The sequence below is a fragment of the Podarcis erhardii genome (genome assembly GCF_964252035.2).
Source record: "Podarcis erhardii genome assembly, chromosome: 3".
Lineage (NCBI taxonomy): Eukaryota > Metazoa > Chordata > Lepidosauria > Squamata > Lacertidae > Podarcis > Podarcis erhardii.
In genome coordinates, this window is record NC_138507.1 from 63693314 (window position 1) to 63712776 (window position 19463).

The 19463-nt window shown below is 43.6% G+C and overlaps 2 protein-coding genes across 2 annotated transcripts in view; both read left to right on the forward strand.

The window, feature by feature from the left end:
• The first annotated feature begins 3687 nt into the window (after positions 1 to 3687).
• On the forward strand, positions 3688 to 9074 carry GJE1 (gap junction protein epsilon 1). The gene is made up of 3 exons (XM_081855378.1): positions 3688 to 3778; positions 6483 to 6665; positions 8573 to 9074. The coding sequence occupies exons 1-3, from the start codon at positions 3740 to 3742 to the stop codon at positions 8966 to 8968; spliced, it is 618 nt and encodes a 205-aa protein (XP_081711504.1). The 5' UTR covers positions 3688 to 3739; the 3' UTR covers positions 8969 to 9074.
• A 5313-nt stretch (positions 9075 to 14387) lies between these two features.
• Positions 14388 to 19463, forward strand: part of VTA1 (vesicle trafficking 1) — a 30216-nt gene continuing 25140 nt past the window's right edge. The window contains exon 1 of the mRNA XM_081855375.1: positions 14388 to 15500. Within this exon, the coding sequence (XP_081711501.1) occupies positions 15392 to 15500 (109 nt within the window). The 5' untranslated portion in view covers positions 14388 to 15391. The remainder of the gene's footprint in view (positions 15501 to 19463) is intronic.

Sequence of the window (19463 nt, forward strand, 5' to 3'; positions counted from 1 at the left end):
CTTGAGACCCCAAACTGGCAGACACAAGAGTGCCGGGGTGACAGAGAGCGCCGGGCGGAAGGAGGCGCTTTTCAGCCTGAAGGTTCAAATGTCCGGGGGAGGCCAAGGAAATGGAGCTGTCCGTCTCTTGGTGCTGAAAATTACTCCGGAGCCTCTCCCCGTCTTAGCTTTAAACTACAGTGGTACCTCAGGTTACATACGGTTCAGGTTACATACTCCGCTAACTCAGAAATAGCGCTTCAGGTTAAGAACTTGGCTTCAGGATGAGAACAGAAATCGTGCTCCAGCGGCGCGGCAGCAGCAGGAGGTCCCATTAGCTAAATTGGTGCTTCAGGTTAAGAACAGTGTCAGGTTAAGTAGGGACCTCCGGAACGAATTAGGTACTTAACCTGAGGTACCATTGTACAGGGACATCATAGAACCATAGAATTGGAATGTACCCCGGGGGCCATCTCGGCTGCACTCCTGAATATGCTTTTGGAAGTAAAGCCCCCCCCCCCCAAAAAAAAAAAAAATTGGAGAAAACATGGTCATGGCTAGGTTCAAGCTGCGAGCCATCTGCATGACACTATAAACCGAGATCTTGCGGTTTTCCTTAGCGTTCCTGGACAGCATTCTTTCCAGTCTTTGCGCGGTGTGTGTGAGCAAAGTTTTTGGTCTTGCCAGCTGCAGGACTAATGCTGTGCGACCACAAGCAGCACAAGGGGGAGGTCATCACGTTTCGTAAACATACATCTGCGCAATCCTATACATTCCTGTCCCGAAGTATATCCCATTAAGTTCAATGGGGCCTTGCTCCCAGATGAATGAATGGCTTTAGGATTGCGCCGCATGTGTTAAAGCGTCTTCTCTCCCCCCCCCCCCTTCTCTGCAGACAGGAACAGATTTGTCATAATGAAATACACACGGATTTGATTTCCACACATTCAAACGATCAATAACTGTCACCCTGTGTGCTTTTGTGTGTTACGGGTGATGGAGATAAGACATTGTTTCCAACATAAAGAACTGGGCCGCTGAAGTGGTGTGTCTTACCTGGGAGTTAGACACATTGGACTCAATGGGACTTACTTCTGAGTTAATATCCCTTAGGGTTGCTTGGTCAGGTCGTAGCGCTGTCCAAAAGCTCCAGCAAAGGACTTGCCGTTTTGTCCCGTTCTGGCGCCAGAGTTGTCGAAATGGCGAGAGAGCAGAATAACAGGGAGGGAAGAAACAAAACAAATTCCTTCCAGTAGCACCTTAAAGACCAACTAAGTCAGTTCTTGGTATGAGCTTTCGTGTGCATGCACACTTCTTCAGATACCCATGCACACGAAAGCTCATACCAAGAACTGACTTAGTTGGTCTTTAAGGTGCTACTGGAAGGAATTTGTTTTGTTTTGACTATGGCAGACCAACACGGCTACCTATCTGTAACAGGGAGGGAAGAAGAGCGGGCAGAACCCCCAAGCCAAGGAAATGACTTTAATTACACCCCCGTTTTGATTACTCACTTCTGCTTACTAGGTGTACCCAGGCGGCTGCCAAAAATCTCACTTTTCGTTCGTTTTATAATATTTACACATCCCAGCGATGCCACATCCCCGTGCAGTGTTATTTTTAAGCAAAAGAAAGGCCAAAGGAAAATTCCCTTCCAAAGGGCATCCCTGGTCAGGAGGACAGAGGTTTCAGTCCAACCTCAACCCACATCCTCCTAAGCACGATTTGGAGGGGTCTCTCGTTGCCGTCGGCATTATTGTTGCATTGCGTGTATGGGCACCCGATACTTTTCCACCTCCAAGGAGCCGCAAGGAGCCATTTGAACACCACACAGTCGTGCGAGGCAAAGGAGATTGAGAGACGCCAATTCCCTGAGAGACGCAGCACAGGACTTGCCCCACCTCTCATGTAGTTAAGGTTAAAGCAAACGCCGGGCCCCGTGGCTCTCCAGATGTTGTTAGGCTACAGCCTGCCTGGCCAATGGGCAGGGGAGATGCGAGTCAGAGTCCGAACACCTGGAGGGCCGCGAAGTCCCCACCTTTTCCATCACAGTGTGTTGTTGCCAGGGTTTAAATCACCAGGACTTCGGGACTTCTTCTCCCAGAATTTGGATTGTGTGGAGAGGAGACTGTGCATGCTCCGAGGCCGTCTTTCTTTCTTTCTTTCTTTCTTTCTTTCTTTCTTTCTTTCTTTCTTTCTTTCTTTCTTTTCCTTCCTTCCTTCCTCCCTCCCTCCCTCCCTCCCTCCCTCCCTCCCTTCCTCTTCTACTTTTTTACTGTCAAAGGAGCAGGATCCCTGGCAGCGGGACCGGGGTCGAGGGAGGCAGAGATGAAGCTGCAGCGGAGGTATCTCGATATCTCACTATAGGAACTCAGGAGAGTGAGGTAAGTGAGCCAAGCACCACAGGTTACTGAGGCCACTGGGGATATGAGGCCACAAGGAAGCCAATCCAGTCGGGTGGGGGCAATGTAGTATTGCAATGAAAAGGAAGATGTAGTAGGGGGTTAATCCTACACTGAAAGGGGGGGGGCGAGCGTCACGCACAAAATCACACCTTACCAACTATGGAAGCGTCTGCATCTTGTATATTCTTATACAATAAGAAAGCCATCCTGGAACCCCATGGCGAAAGATAGACAGATAGACAGATAGATAGGTGATAGCTATAGATAGATGGTAGATAGATAGATAGATAGATAGATAGATAGATAGATAGATAGATAGATATAGATGATAGGCAGATACTTCTGCTTTCTCATTTGCTGCTATTTTTTATTGCTACTTGTTGGCCTTTCCCTGGTTTTGCGCTGACCTTTGGTTTTAAGCCAATAAATTATTGAATTGAAGTGGTGCATTAATCGGCTGGCACTCTCTTCGAAGAGCGCTTCTGCCTGAGACGCAGCTCACGGAAATTCTTCCTTTACTGTTGGGGAACCGAGAGGCGGGAGCTTGCCTGAGGCCTCAGGACGCCTCTCTCCAGGGTCCCGCAGGGTCCCCCATCCTTCCTCCTCCTTTGAGCAAACTCCCCTTGCCCAGGGATGCCGCTCTCCTTAGAGAAAAGCTACACACCCAACCTCAGCTAACGCGTCTTCATTCCATTCCATGATCATTGACTTACCATAATCAGAGTGACTGGAAGAGGTCAAAGACTTCGAACCTCCGCCTACCCATTTCGAACCTATAATCCTTGCTAGATTTTAACACCTAACTTAATGGGTCCCCAAGGAGCCCTGGGTCGTAGGAAGCCCTCCTTTGTTCTTCCCTCGGCGCTCGCACACCCGCTGCCTTCCTTCCAGACGTCCCCTCCTCAGCCTGCATGGCTCACGGGCTTGCTGGGATTTTTAGTTCGTCTATATCTGGAGGGAGCCCGGATGGCGAAGGCTGTCCTAACAGATCCCTTTGGGAGCTTTGACCTCCCCTTTCGTGCCCATCTGGAATTGGGGAGCTGGCTCTTGATGAAAGTGTCGTGAGAGACGCGCGCTTCCTTCTTGAGTCGCCTGGGTTCGGCTGCGCAACTACAGTATGAGCGTCCCAGGAGAGCCAAAGCCACGCGCTGGGCGGCGGGATCCTCCGGCCTGGACGGCTGCCAGGCTGGATCTCCCTCCTCCCTCTCCGCCTCGCTCCCTTTGGGCGAGCGTCCTCTGGGCGGGGGATAGCCGCCCCTGGAGCTCTCTGCTCGGGCAGGAGCGCATTTCCCCTCCAGGATGATCGCGACGCGCCTCCCCGGACGGTCGCCGCGGAGCAGCAGGCAGGCGCCTGGATGGGGCCCCCCAACAATGCCACGCCGGGGCTGCGGCTGGTGCGTATCTCGCGTCTCCTCTTGTCCTACCTGCTTCCGAGGTTTCGCTTCCAGGGGCGGAAGGGGAAAGGGAAGTAGCCCGGGCAGGGAAGCTGGACTGGGCGGCCTCCGCCCGACAGAGAGCAAAGAGGGCTCAGGAGAGTTTGCTGTGAGGTCCTGTGTGAGCTGAGGCCTCGATGGAGGGAGGGAAGACCAAGATCCGAGCAGGCTCAGTGTAGGTAAGGGAGCTAAGGCGACGTTTATTATTTATTTATTTATTTGTTTGTTTATACCCTGCCCATCTGGCTGGGTTTCCCCAGCCACTCCTGGCAGCTCCCAACGATAATAATAATAATAATAATAATAATAATAATAATAATAATAAAGCAACACAACATCAAACATTAAAAACTTCCCTAAACAGGGCTGCTTTCAGATGTCTTCTAAAAGTCAGATAGTTGTTTATTTCCTTGACATCTGATGGGAGGGCGTTCCACCAAGAAGGCCCTCTGCCTGTTTGGCCTTCCCACCAGCTTTCAGGAAAGTTGTCCTATCAAAGTAATCTTCAGTGGTGTATTCGGTTTGGTAATGAGGGGAGATGGTCATAGATCTCAAGAACCATGTTGAGGTTTACAGAACATGATGCCACCTGGGAGGTGGAGATGTTTGAAAAGGAATCCTGGCAAGTCACAGAGGGCTGGGGGAATTGCTTTCCCTGTTGCTTGAAATTTGTTTCAAACTACAATCCTCATGGCATCCCACATTACTAATCTTTCATATGGTAAGTTGCCTGTAATGGGGTGGGTGGGGAGGAAGCGAATACATTTAATAATAATAATAACAATTCAATACTACTACTACCACCACCAATACTAGCTGAGACGTTTTCATCCTCAAACTTAATTTTGCCCAGAATGTGTTGCAATGTAGAAATGTAGTTTCTGGAGGCTTTTTTCTTCTGTCTTCTGGAGCTCTTCCAAATGAGTCTGTCTGCTCAGCCAGCATTTGCCAGTGCACATGGGGTGCTTTCAGGAACAGTGCGGGTGGCACCAGCCCAAAATAAAGCCTGCTTGAAAATTAAATAATGACTCTCCCGGGCTATCTCTTTCTCAGGGCACTGCACCAGCTCCTGCTGTTTCTGCTATGTTACATTAACGGTGGGCAAAGCAGGCATCTGGACAGGCCCTAGGAGCCAAGCCAGGAGGGTCATGTGTTTCTAGCACAACAAGGGGATTCCGTGGCCAGTTGCACGTTCTCCATCCTATTGTGTCGCCAGCTGCTAGTTTATGGGGTTTGGGTGAAGGTTTTTGCTGACAACGTTCAGTGGGGATTATTGGGCAGGCCACATGTACACAGCCTTTGTTTGGGCCTTTTCTTCTCCCTCCCTGAAAGTGTAAGGTTAATTGGGGCCCCAGAGATAAAAAAAAATTATAATTGTGCAGTGACAAGAGTTTTTCATAGGAAAGGTCAGGAGAGAGTAATAGCATCAGAATGAGCCTGGGGACAGCAAATTGGCAATGAGGCGTAGGGATTATACCACAATTGCACTAGGAGAACATCTTACAAGACATGTCTTTAAATTACATCAAGAACTTCTATGAAGGATGTGTAAGTATGGATGGGATAAGAAGTGCTAGAGAAAGAATAATAATCTCATTATGAGGACAGGTTTTCAGGGTTGGTCGCATACAATTTATGAACTACAGAGGTTCAAAACAACATCCCCAGCATACAAAATGGCATTTTTCTTCAGAGAAAGCATGTTTTATTACTAGCATTTTCCTCTTGCTCTGCAGCAAGTCTTACAAATGCTGCATATAAGCTGACATTACTTGTAAGACTAAATAAGAGTTGATTTTAATGATACCATCGTATTTGTTGCATCAGTAAGTGATCAGAACTGTATGTGAAACACCGTATGGGAACCTGTATGGCTGGTCTGTATGTGTGGAACAGCTTGATGTATGAAGGTTGCCAGTTTCTGAAGTTGCATACTGGAATAAGAAAATGATGGATCTGGAGTACATAGGTGTTGTCCCCGGAGTGATGAGTCACAGGTTACTGGAGGGGGAGGGGAAGCTTTATAAAATAATCCCTTAGATGAAATCTCTGTGAAGGGAGCCTTCTATAGCATGACCGTACGTGTGTTGGCCAGGGTCCAAAAAAAGCCTCCCAATAGGCATCTGATGCAGTCAGAGAGGGACTGTGATTGGAAGAGAAAATCAGTTGACATTTACTGTAAGAGGGGCTCTTCAGACCTCACCTCTTATGTGGAAATGCCCCCTTCAAATCAATGCTGGCCTTAGATTGACTTGAGTCAATGAAACTGACAGTGTGTTTACTCACTGACTCAGTTATGCAGTACAACAGAGCTTTCAGATTAATGTTTGGTGAAGGGTGTGCAGAAAGTGTCTGCAATTCTGAACAATATATATATATATATATATATATATATATATATATATATATATATATTTGCTTTCGTAGATTTTCACGGGTACAGGAATGCAGGTTTTGGTGTCCTCGGGTGTCTTCCCGTGTAAAAGCCTAGACACCCCAACTTTTACACGGGAAGACACCCGAGGACACCAAAACCTGCATATATATATATATATACACACACACACACACACATTATTAAGATACATCTTGAATACTACTAATGCTTTTGATTCCTCCCTGCTCCCCGTTTTTTCCTACTTAACCTCCATGTGATTCTTTACAGCTTAGGCCTCCAACAGTGGTCGGTCAATTCCACACACTCTTCTTTGGCTCAGTCCGAATGTTTTTCCTTGGTGTTTTGGGTTTTGCTGTCTACGGCAATGAAGCCTTACACTTCAGCTGTGAGCCAGACAAGAGGGATATTAATCTATTTTGTTACAACCAATTCAGACCTATAACCCCACCGGTAAGTCTTCTTTTCTCTTGTAAAAGGTAGGATGTAGCCTATGACATTAGTCAAAATGTCCCTGAAAGATTTAAGGGCACCGAATGAAGTTGTAGGCTGAGATGGTAGCATTTTGAGCAGTGCTACTTCAGACTGCAGGCAGGCAACTGAGAGCATAAGTGGTGACATGCTAGACCAGCATAAAGGCCTATCCAATCCAACTTCCTATTCTCAGAATGGCCAATCAGAATACCCACAAGCAGAACATGAATGCAAGAGCAGTTTCCCATTTGTGATCACCAGAGGCATATTGCCTTCAGAATTGGAGCCACTGACGGACTTACCATCTACACATTTGTCTTAAGTCTCTTTTAAATCTGTCCAACTTTGTGGCCATCACTGCATCTGGGGATAGCAAATTCCATAGTTTAACCATGTGCTGCGTTTTGTCTGTTCTTAAATTCTCAACTTTCATTGCATTTTCTGAATGCTCCTGAGTAGGAAGAATGGGAATGAGCAGGGGTACACACCTGTTTTGTCTGCTCTCTACATCTTAGCTCAGATGTTTACATATGCTCTGTTTAGAGGCAGATTTAAGGCAGTACAAGTGTGGGAGCACTGGACACACAGCCGAAAAAGACGCCTTCTCAAGGAGACTGATCAGCACTTCCCTGGCTCTGGGAAGGAGGAGTGCAAGCTCTGACAGGGTCCTAGAGTCCTCCTTCCCAAAGCTGGGCAAGTGCTTGTTGTTAGTATAATACCATCCATGTGCACTGCGCTTTCCAAAATCGGAAGACAAATCCATGCTCCAAAGAGCTTACAATCAAGAAAACAAGACAAAAGAAGCTAAGGGACATAGGAGCTGCCTTATACTAAATCAGAAAATTGGTCTACCTAGCTCAGTATTGTTGGCAGAGACCTTCCAGTGTTTCAGGCAGCGAATCTTCCCCAGCCCTTCCTGGACATGCCAGGAACTGAAACTTTGAGGCAGGCATAGGCAAACTCGCCCTCCAGATGTTTTGGGACTACAACTCCCATCATCCCTAGTTAACAGGACCAGTGGTCAGGGATGATGGGAGTTGTGTCCCAAAACATCTAGAGGGCCAAGATTGCCTATGCCTGCTTTGAGGCATTCACTCTGCCTCACATGAAGGTCACTGAAATGGAGTCTGTATCTGTAACTGAAATGGAGGCAAAGCCAAGCATGGAAAAGTAAATTAATGGAAGAAACTGGTATATGAAAGCAACAAATGAAGTATGTATACGAACAAAATCAATCATGCAAGTGCTAAAATATACTGCATTAAAACTGACTCACAGAGCAACCCACCACTATGCCAGCACATCTGCCATATTCTGTAGCCTCTCAGTTGACTTATCATGAATATAGGGTTGTGCCCTTAGTTTTTAGGAAGCTTAACATTGACTCTTTAATGAGGTGTGGTGGTGACTTATCAACCACTACCAATTTTCCCAGCAACATGAGGTCCTCGGAGACTATATTTGGTACATGCTTCATTCCATAGGCAACAGAAGTCGTTCAAAAAGTATTGCCAGCTGTCCTTGCCTGAATTAAATATCTGTCCCGGAACATGACACAGAATCTTCTGCAACACGTGGAAGGGAGTTTCCAAAGGTAGAAAGTCAGAAAACTAGCAGTTTCCTTTTGGTTTTATCATTAAATTGATAAACATCAAATAGTAATGAACCAGCTGAAAGGAAAAAGTTAATGAACTGTGAAACTAACCTTTGGAGCAAAGGATAACAGTGATTTTTCATATGAATGCTATTTTTAAAGTAGTATTTTAAGATTATCTATGTCCTCTGATAAAGAAAAGCAGTCACAAGACATTCTGGTTGATGTCTGTTATCAGGTAGCACAATATAGTGATAAATGATTTGACAGCCAAGTTTCTGCTATACTTTAGGTATTCTGGGCTTTACAGCTAGTGACCGTACTGGTACCTGGAGCCATTTTCCACCTTTATGCTGCATGTAAAAGCATCGCTCAGGAAGATATCCTCCAAAGACCTGCCTACACCGTTTTTTATATTCTTTCTGTTCTGTTAAGGATCATCCTTGAAGTTGTGGCCTTTTGGCTTCAGAGTCAGCTCTTTGGTTTCCAAGTGAATCCACTCTACAGATGTGATGCAGGAGCCCTTGATAAAAAGTTTAATATTACCAGATGCATGGTACCAGAACACTTTGAAAAGACTATCTTCCTTATTGCTATGTACACATTTACTGTGATTACTATTATGTTGTGTATTGCAGAGATTTTTGAGATCTTGTGTAGAAGGTTGGGCTTCTTGAATAGTCAGTAACTTCAGTGTTATAATGAATTATTTCTATTTGTTTATCATAACATTTTTTGTACAAAGAGCAGAGTAATCCATTTGAAACAAAATTAACTTTCTTTAAATAACAAAGTCAAGTTGCATCTTAAAAATATGTATTTAAATATCAGCAAACTTCTACAGAGAATTCTTCATTATGACTTTTTTTACTCATAAACTTTACATACCATATTTTTCCATCTATAAGACGCCCCCATGTATAAGACGCCCCCCCCCCCCCAAATTTTGGACATTATATTTTAGGGAGGAAAATCTAGTCTTATACACGAAAAAATATGGTGTATATATCACACACAGAGAGATAGATAGATAGAGAGAGAAAGTATGCAGCACCTTAACCTATAGCATGTGGAACCCTGCTGGGCTTACTCCCTTGTCTAAGTCTGCAATCCTAAGAATACTTATCTGGAACTAAGTGTCATGGAACTCAGTAGGATTTGCTCCCAAGTAAACAGGTATAATATTGTGAGTGTGGATGTTTCGGACGTGGATGCATGTGGATGTAATGGTACCCTTGAGGTCTCCCCAGGCGACAATGAAGCCTCTGAACTGCACCCCCTCCATATGCCCTCTTGGTCATGCAGTGGTTACCCCTTTTCCCCTTGAAAAATTATAGAGCTGAAGGAGGAAGTTGGAAGAGTGACACTCTTTCCCACTTCCCCTTTCAGCTCTATGGGCTTTTAAAGGTTTAGATTCATTTGACTGGAAGTGGCCAGAGGGAGGGGTGTGCATGGCACTCACTCAAAAATCTAAATGTGCCCTGAAAGGGTTGGCAATCTGTGGATTTGGATCACACAGTAAAAATCAGACATCTATAACCTGACTGATTCCGGAAAGGCAAAGTAGAACACATTCTTTTATAGGGATTAAGGCAAATTAGTGAGGGGAAAAATCTATTTAAAATATATGAAATCTATATTAGCTAACATCCTGTGTTTTCTACAATTAAGGGGAAATCCCATGTTTTGCATGTGACCATTTAAGCTGGGATGGCCACAGTGACCCATGGTCAGTCTTATGGGGACTGCATGCAAAAAAGAGAGTGCAAAAAGTGGATGTGGCCAATTTTTAGGAGATATTTTGGAGGTCTCGGGAAAGGGTCACAAAAAGCTTCTGACAATAAAGTATCAAAGCAGAGCACCTGTGGAATTGGTCAGTAAAAAACTAAATTAAAATATTTTTAGTGGGAAATTGTGAGGCCTTGGGAGCCCTAAAACTTTTGACAACACAGTACCCCAGAGAGTGACCTAGGCAAACAGTCAGTAAAAATAAAACTAATTAGTACAGGCCAGGGAGGGGCTCATGAAAATTTTTGGCATCATGGCAACCCAGGGGAGCAGTCAAAAACTTTTTTTGTTAACCCCCAAGTCAAACGAACTAACAATTAATACTCATAAAGACAGAACAATAAACAAACCAGAAGCATTTTGTGTTGCTCTAACCATCAGTGATGAATATTGAGACTTCACTGTATAATAATTACTTTAATTATGTGTTGTTTCTGTACAAAGTAAACTTATCTGCGCTATTTACCACTTGTAATGTTCCTTTAAAACCACAGTTGTGAGACAGATCGCTAACCTTATTCAATTTTCCATGCCTTAACACTTGCTTAACTTTAATATAAGACTCTGATAAATGTTCTCCACTCCAAATGTTTTATATTCCTTGCTTGTATAGTAACTTGCCAGAGATATTTTATGCACAGAAAATTATCTATGGTGGGGAGAAAGAGACCTTATGCAGTATTTCCTGTAGATAAGCAGAAATAATGGCATAGCACCCGTTTGTGTTTTATATCAGCATAGGTTATTAGCCTGATGGACAGAGCAATGTAATACTGTCATGCCAATTGTTCTAGTTTCAAATAAGTTTAAACACCTCTGCCATTTTCCTGACATGTGACCTTGGGCAATTCACTGGACATGCTAACTTTCCATTCTGTTTCTTGATTTATTACTGTCATCAAGAGTTTTTGAAGTGTTTACAGAGAAGGGTTGCTACTTACAATACTGAGAGCCACAGAATTCTCAAGCAAAAGCCTTTGGGCCTTACCTGAATACAGTTCAGCAGTAATTAAGGAATTTTTTTAATCACCTGCAAAGTAAATAATCTCAAAATGATTCTTTTATGGGCCAAATGTTAAATTTAGGGCCTTTCTGTGTGGTCAGAAAAAGCATCTCCCGAACTCATTGTGTCCTGTGTGTGGTATTCCTACAAGCCTAATCCGTGTATACTAAGTACAATTATTGCCACAAACTGGAGTGCGCATCACAGACAGCACTTGTAAGATTTGCTATCTAATATGGAATTTACAGAATAAGCGAAGTTCAGCCTTCAAGTCACCTTGAATTAAAGAGGGACCAGGGCTGAAAGATGTTACATTGCAGACTAAAAAAATAACCATGATATACAATGTAATTTGTTCCGCCCCCGCCCCCCTTTCCTACAAATAGACAGCAAAGCATGGAAGAAATCCGAGGACAAACCAAAAAATTGCCATGCTCAGCTGTACCCATGCACAACCTGGATACAACCAGGTCAGTTGTGCATCATCTGGCAGACAGTGTTCAACTTAAGAATACATGCATAGCTGTAAGCCAAATGCACAACCTTCCTTGAATGAGGCGCTTGCATGCTTGCTCTAAGTGCATCTTCAGCATGAGATGTAACTCACGCCTTCTTTCTGTCTTCCAGCCCCTGTTGTATCTTCTGCTTGTTCAGTTATCAATTCTAAGCTTCTCCATGTGCAGCTCGGCTTCTGATTTCAGGTTTTTTAAATGCAGTGTTCATAGAACAAAATGCATGCACACAGGAGCTATGAACAATATGCAGTCATCTTCCCAGTATCTGCACTACCATGTTGTCTTTCTATAAGCCAACAGACAAACAATTTAAAAAGGAAGTATTAAAGGTAGTCATTGGTTTGCATAAGCAAGCAAGATAGGCAGTGGTTGGAAGGAAGGTAACAGAGAAAGCTGGACTTGGTAGCATCTCCAAATCCCACACACATGGCGTAGGGCAGTGATGGCCAAACTTGGCCCGCCAGCTGTTTTGGGACTACAATTCCCATCATCGCTGACCACTGGTCCTGTTAGCTAGGGATGATGGAAGTTGTAGTCTCAAAACAGCTGGAGGGCCAAGTTTGGCTATCACTGGCGTAGGGGGTCCATGTCCTCTTTACAATCTATGTACATAACTTAGAATTTAAAATAAAAGATAAGAAAGGGACTTTAAAAGAAAGGGATTTGAAAGTTAGCTTATTTTGCAAAACTCAGGGGAAATTCCCAGAAGTTATTATCAGTAGCTGAAACATTATTTATACAAAGGGCTCAGAGTGGCACTTTTCCGAAACCCTATAGGTTAGATTATGAGAAAGATTATGATATGCCCAAAGTCATGCAATGAACTTCAGAGACAAGTGGGGATTTGAACACGAGTTTCAAGCTGCTGCCCCGTACTGGTTCCTATCTGACATCTGAATAATCTGTAAAGGTAACCCTTTAATCCACAATTACAAAATCAGCTCCACTGTTTTTAGTTGGTACAAAAGGAGTGCAAGACTGATATCTAGTGATCTTTCCTGTATAGATAAAAATATAGCATTTGTGATCCTATGTTCTAATTCAGTTTCTACTATAGTTGAATATTTTGTGTTTCTACATGGATAGGAGTCACATTTTATGCAAGTACCATGTTAAGAAAACTAGGCTTAGAATAATAAAAATGTAGAGTTGGAAGAAATCCTTTGGATCCCCTAGTGCAACCCCCATCAATGCAGGAGTCTCAACATGTGGTTCCCCCACGCAATTTGAAACCATACTGGGCTCTGCTTAGGTTTGCAAATGTGGCAGCAGTTTTATTGCTGCACCACAGGGATGGTTTGTCAACTCTTTTAAAACCAGCTTGATCTGAAGACATGAACAGGGGTAATGCTATGAAAAGCACCACTGGGTAATTTCTCCAGATTGCACTCTTCTTAAAGTGACAGGAACTGGACAGCTGTTGTTTCTGGATTATCTGACAATCCTACTTTAAGTGGTTTGATGTATTTTGTTCAATTGCTATGTGTGTATTATTGTATCATCTATCCATCCATGTTTGTACGTATACACAAAAGCTGCTTTATTTCAATTTAATGTATGATCTCAGGTACAATAAAACTTTTTATGCATAACAGTATGGTGTGAGTGAATATATTAAATGAAATCTATTCCTGTACTGCATATTCCAGTGAAAATAAGAATGTGAAGTATGAGAATGTCAAAATCCATCCTGATTTCTGCACATGGTTGAACAAGTTGCATGAAAAGCAGCATGTGTGCTTTCACAGAGGCACAGTAGCCCTGCCCCTATCTTGCAAAACCAAACAACCAAAAACCACAGGAGTTTAATGGTGTGAAAAGAAAACGTAAGAAGCGCTTAAAAGCAGCTTTTCTTTCTTTTTTCTTTTTTCTTTTTTGCTTTGTAGTGCTGCCATTTTTCTCCTGGCAGAGCTTCTGCCAAAAAAAGGTGTATGATGGGCAGGTTTTCAGTAGGTAAAAAGTTTACCATTCCTGCATAGAATAACTACACCAGCTGAATATCTGCCAGTTTATCAGAAAAAGGTGGTCAGCTCTGACAACGTGCTCCACTCTTGGGTGGCATTTCTCATGGTTACCCTCCCACCTGCTGCAATCCAACTGCATTGCAGCAGTCTTGTCATCTTCACCCCTTTACACTTACTATTATCATCTAACATTTGTAATAAGGTGTCCAACAGTTGCTGAGTGCTGTACATCTTTTAAAAGATAAGACAGTCCCCACCACCAGGCTCCCACTCTAATATGGTACAAAAGGAAAAAGAAGAAGGGAAGAAGAAAGAGGAAAACAGGCGTTGGAGCAGCTGCTTCTTTACTAACCAATACTTGGGCCAAGTTGGTCTATCCCATGCCTTGATGTTCTTCCTGGGAGGCAAGCAGTGCAGCCTTGTAAAGGCCCCCGGTGTCCTGGCTCCTGACAGAGCCCCGAGTGAGCATTAGCACTATTTCTCCTGTGAGCATCAATTAGCAACCCAAACAACTGATGGGTAAGATGGAGGGTGCCCATTAGCTCACATGGCTTTAAAAGGCCAGCAAAATTAGGAACAACAGAAGCTGTCTTATACAGAGTCAAACTCTTGGTTCATCTAGATCAGTATTGTCTACACACCGACTGGCAGTGGCTCTCTGGGATTTCAGGCAGGGGTCTCTCCCAACCCTACCTGGAGATTGAACCTGGGACCAAAATTTTGTTTGCCACTGGGTTATGGCCCTTCACCAGATCTGACCCACCAAGTTCCCCACTTATGCAAGTAGTTAAAGGGGAACGTTTATTGGATAAAGTTTCCTTTAGATGAGCGCACATTCAGAGACTTATAGTATTTTGGAAACATGTACAAAATACACAGAGAAAGCATAAATGCAGGCAAAGAAAGACATCTTGAAGGCAGATGATCCTGAGAGGGGGGCAGTAACACACCCACACCCCAGTGCTTCATGTGCACACCTTTGAGGGAAATAATGTTTTTTTCAAATGTGCTTTAAAGGCATGGTGTGTGCGTGCACGTTAAGCAAATGTGCTTGTTGGGATGGGCTTAGCCATTTACAGTCGCGGTGTTGGGATTCAGTCGTGCCTTTGACAGAAATTTCAGGCAGTATTTCAGTAAGTAAACTGCTGAGAAGACATCTGGGCATTAAGCGATATATTACTTTCATAGTTACAGCTTTCTCCACTGCTGTATCTCAAAGATAGGGAAAATGCTGTGCCTGTTACTTTCTGTCAGCCTTTCACGAACTTTAACGTGCCCTGGAGCCTCTACCATAACATTTCAGCATAGGGTGTTTCCCAAGACGAGAACGCGAAGGAGAACCTGGCAGTTACCCCTATATCGTGTCATTAAAACAATCAGGTATAAAAAATATGTCAGCGAGAGAATTTAAGCCGTCCCTCTTCCGCCGCACTTTCTCTTCTGATGGCATTGAACGTAATCATTCAAAGCGCTGCAACAAAAAAGCAGCGCAAGCGCCTCTTTAGACTTTCGCGTTCCTTTCTCCGTCTCTCGACCCCGCAAATGGTGACTCCCGTCAAGCGCCAAAGGGGAACCGGAAGTTTCTCCAGAAGCTCCTCCTGCAGCCCCTTTGCTTTGCTCCAGCTCGCCCGCTCGCGAGATGTCGCTGCAGCCACGCCGCGGGTCTCGCGTTGTTCCGCCCCAGTCCGCATGCGCGAAGGGGGGCCGGGCCCGCTCCTTGTGTCGCCACGCCGGAAGCGGAACTGACAGGGCTTTACAAAGGTTGATTAGTAGTAACGGCGGCGGCGGCGCTGGTGGTTTTCGCTAGCGAGCTACCTGCTTTGGGTTGAGTCCATAGCGCTATGGCGGCCTCGGGCCTCCCGCCGCTGCCCCCGCAGTTCAAGCCCATCCAGCACTTCCTGAGAACCGCGCAGGAGCTCGACAAGCGGGAGCCTGTGGTGGCCTATTATTGTAAGTGGAGGGGCCTCAAAAGGCCCTGTGGGGCCCCGCCCACTTCGAACCTCGCAGCCTCTGCGGGAGGGGCCTGGGGGGAGTCACACCCCTCGCCTCCGCCTTGTCACGTGGCGGCCACCCCGCCCATCCTGCCGTCTAAATGCGCGTGCTCATGGGCGACCTGCTGCCACAGGGTGGGTGGCCGCGAGGGGTGGGGGTGCGGGTGCACTGCGACGTCCTGAGTGAAGAAGCTTTTGGTTCAAGGTCCACCCACAATTCACAGCCCCAGACAAGCCTCCAGTGTCCAAGCTGCAGTGCCGGATTTACATACAGAATAAGCTAAACAAGCTTAGGGCCCCACTCTGTTGGGGGCCCCCCAAAATTATTTCATGTAATAGCAAGTTTCTAGAGACTACATTAGAAGTCTTTCTAAATTGTGTTTCTAAAAGAACTTTTGTTATTGACAAATGCCAATGTGTTTGCATTATTAAGTTTGTTTTGAATCAAAAATCATTTTAAGTTAGAGCTTAATAATTATTTCACTGTTAATATACTTCTTAATTGTATTTCACTATTAATATACTTCTTAATTGTATTTCAGTTCAACAATTACTTTGATAAAATACATATTTTGTTATGTACAAATGGCTTTAAATACCTATTAGGTCCATAAATTACCATATAGCATATATTCAACTAAAAAAAAAAAGTGACAATTTGTTGTTGACAAAGGACAGCTGGACATATAAAGGGCCCCTTTACCTTCAGTAGCTTAGGGCCTCATCAAACCTAAATCCGGTCCTGGGTGGGAATCAACAGTTGTCTTTCTTTCTTCCTCCCCTCCCTTTCATGGCTGATGCAGATGTCATTGGGGACACACACACTTTGAACACTCTTAAGGCGCCATACAAGTGTTAAAACGCAAAGTGGTTGTGTGCTTCTCATTGTGTGTTTGTGAGTACAGTCATACCTTGGTTGTCCAGCTGTTTGAAAACCAAGGTGCGGCTTCCGATTGGCTGCAGGAGCTTTATTCACTCAGGCCTTTCGTAACTAAGCTGTGCCTTTGTGGTAGTGCTCAAAAAGGACTTCTCCTTTTTATTGTGTCATTAGATAAGAATAGTAGAGTTTTTGTGTGGTACACTGTTTTAAAATTGTCTGGGTTTTAATTGTTTTTGTGTATATTTTATCTTAAGTCACATTGAGATTTTGTATAAAGCAACTAGCAAATGTAATAAATAATAATAAACAAGCATCTCAAATTGGGGCCAGAAGCAAACTGGCAACCATTCTAGATCTTTTAAAAACTGCTTTAATGTGTATCTAGCCAGTGGTTCCTCTTTGTGTCCTTGCCACTGCATTCTGCACTAGTTTCCAGACATGTCTTCATGGGCAGCTCCATGTGGAGTGCATGGGCTACATGAGTACATGAACCAGGAAGTTATCTAGGGTGTGAATAACTGTGGCCAGCCATTCCTTGTCCAGGAACAGCTGGGGCTGGAGCCACCTATACCTCCAGTGACAGTACTGGAGCCAGGAGCACCCCCAAACTACACTTGATGAACCCAGGACACTGGGATGTCCTTTAGATCTCATGTGAGTTTCTGAGGCTTTGTTTGATAATACCATAATCTGCATACTATCTCAGAGCCAAGATACTAAAAACTTCCTTTGTTTTTTGATAGTTGGTTGATTCTATTTTCAACTTCAATCCCCTCCTACCCACCCCATTTGCTCAACTGGAAAAATATGTTTGAGTGCTTTAGAGTTTAGCAGCTCCTTCTCTAACAGGTGTATCTGTTAGCATATATGTTATTTCCCCCAAAAATTGAGTACACGCACCAGTACAGTCTTATATTGTTATAATACATTTCATGGTCTTAAAATAGTAAAGTAAGCTTTGCTTCAAGAAGAAAGCAAGTATTGCATATGCATTTTCTTTTACTGGGGAGGGGGGAACTTCGCCTGGAAAAAAATGAGTTCTTCTTTTCATTACTTCAAATTTTCTGGAAACTACATCTCTATCCCTGCCCAGCATTTCAGCACATTTTCTAAGATCAGCACATTCTTCATATTTCCACTTCTTTGGTATGTTGATAGACGTATACTTTGTTTTGAGTGGCTGCTCCAGAACTGTAGAATTGGTTCCATTGCATACTTAACTATAGTTACACTGTTCTTCAAATTATATTTATAGTGGAATTCTTTATGTGTCTCCTTTGAAGTTGAGTTTGACAAGGATTACTCACTTAAGTAGGTATGGGGTTGCATTAGCTATAATGGTTAGGGCTGTATGGGAAAGGAGGTGGTATTGTGCTATGGTACTCATTGTGTTCAATGTTATATACTTTCCACTTTTTAATAGATTATATGAGAGTTCACTGTGCTAGGAAATTTTTCTAAAGCAAATTTTGTTCAGAACACTACATGATAGAAGAAAAATGAGCTGGTTGCAGAAGGTGGAAATGTAAAAATACAATTTTCATACTAATCCATTATATCCCTGTGACTTGATTAAGGGCTGTGCAGATTGATTTTTAGAGCTACTGAATTGATAACAATATATTTCCATTGTTTTATACTCAGGTCACAATTCATGTGATTAATTACTGCTGTTCAGAACTAGTGAAGTGGCTATCAGAAGATGAGCAAATAGAGAAAAGAGTGCCTTTACCCTGAAACCAGTTGTGCAAGTTTTTGCTGCTAGACAAGTGGGACTGAACTGGAGAACCAAGCAGCCTGAGTGGTGGTTGCTGGGAGGGGGCAATTATAGCCAAGCTTTGCCTTTTTCATAGCTGCCACCCACCGAATAAACATTTTCATTGAGCAGCAACCCAAAGATCTTTTTCCTGCTTAGCTACTGCCAGTTTAGACGCCATTATTCTGTGGCCACATTCACACTGTATGCTTAAAGCATTTTGATAGCACTGTAGTTTTGTTAAGGGTTCAGAGAGTTGCTAGGAGACCCCTATTTCCTCACAGAGCTGCAATTCTCAAAATGGTTTAATGATCAGTCCCTCTTCACAGGGAACTATGGGAATTGTAGCTTTGTGATAAGTGTTTTCTAAAAAATCTTCAGTCAGAACAATTTGCACAGGAAAATGTACATTTTGGCTTTGGAAAATGTTATAATGTCCTAGATAGTGATCTAGCTTAGGATGCTTATTTTACTTTTATTTAGTAAACACAGCTGTACTCCCTGACACTGCCAAGCTTGCCTTACATTATATTTGTAATTAGCATCCATTCATTGTTGCTAATGAACTTATCAAATTGGTGTTTTTTTCTGTGTAAAAATAAAGCACTTGGCTTAATGCAGGCATGTCCAAAGTCCATATCGGGGGCCTAATCTGGCCCGCCGGTCAGTTTAATCTGGCCCCTCAACAACTTCAATCCTAAAAAATGCATGTTTACTTCATCAAATCTGGCTGTCTTTGAAAAAAGTTTGGACACCCCTAGCTTAATGTAAGTGCTGCAAGAGCAGATCTTCTGATTTTTCAAGTGACTGTGTATCATTTTTCAGATCATGAGTCATTACTGTCAGTAGTTGTGGTTTGCCTTGTGCATTCTCTTGGGTTCAACATGGAGAACAGAAGTTGTAGGTATGATGGAGAGCTGAAGATGGTTGCTTTTTGAAGTATAGTTAACTTCTCTCCGCCTTATCAATTAGAATAGAAGACTTGCAAAACTTCATTTACAGTAGCACATATAACTCGTTTTTTTCAAATGTGTTGTAAAATAAGCTGCTGTATTCAGAGAACAGCATGTTCTTAGTTCATAGTTCATAGCTCGCAAACTGCATATGCAAGTTATTTGATGCAGTTTCAAACACTACCCTGTCCCTCAACAGCATATAATTAATTGGGGCCAGGGCAGACATTGGCAGACTGGTACCTACAGTCATAGAATGGTGGGACATGAAGTGAATTCCAGTTTCTCTCAGAGATCATTGTGCCACCTTCCTTGCACTGCCTGTGAAAGGAC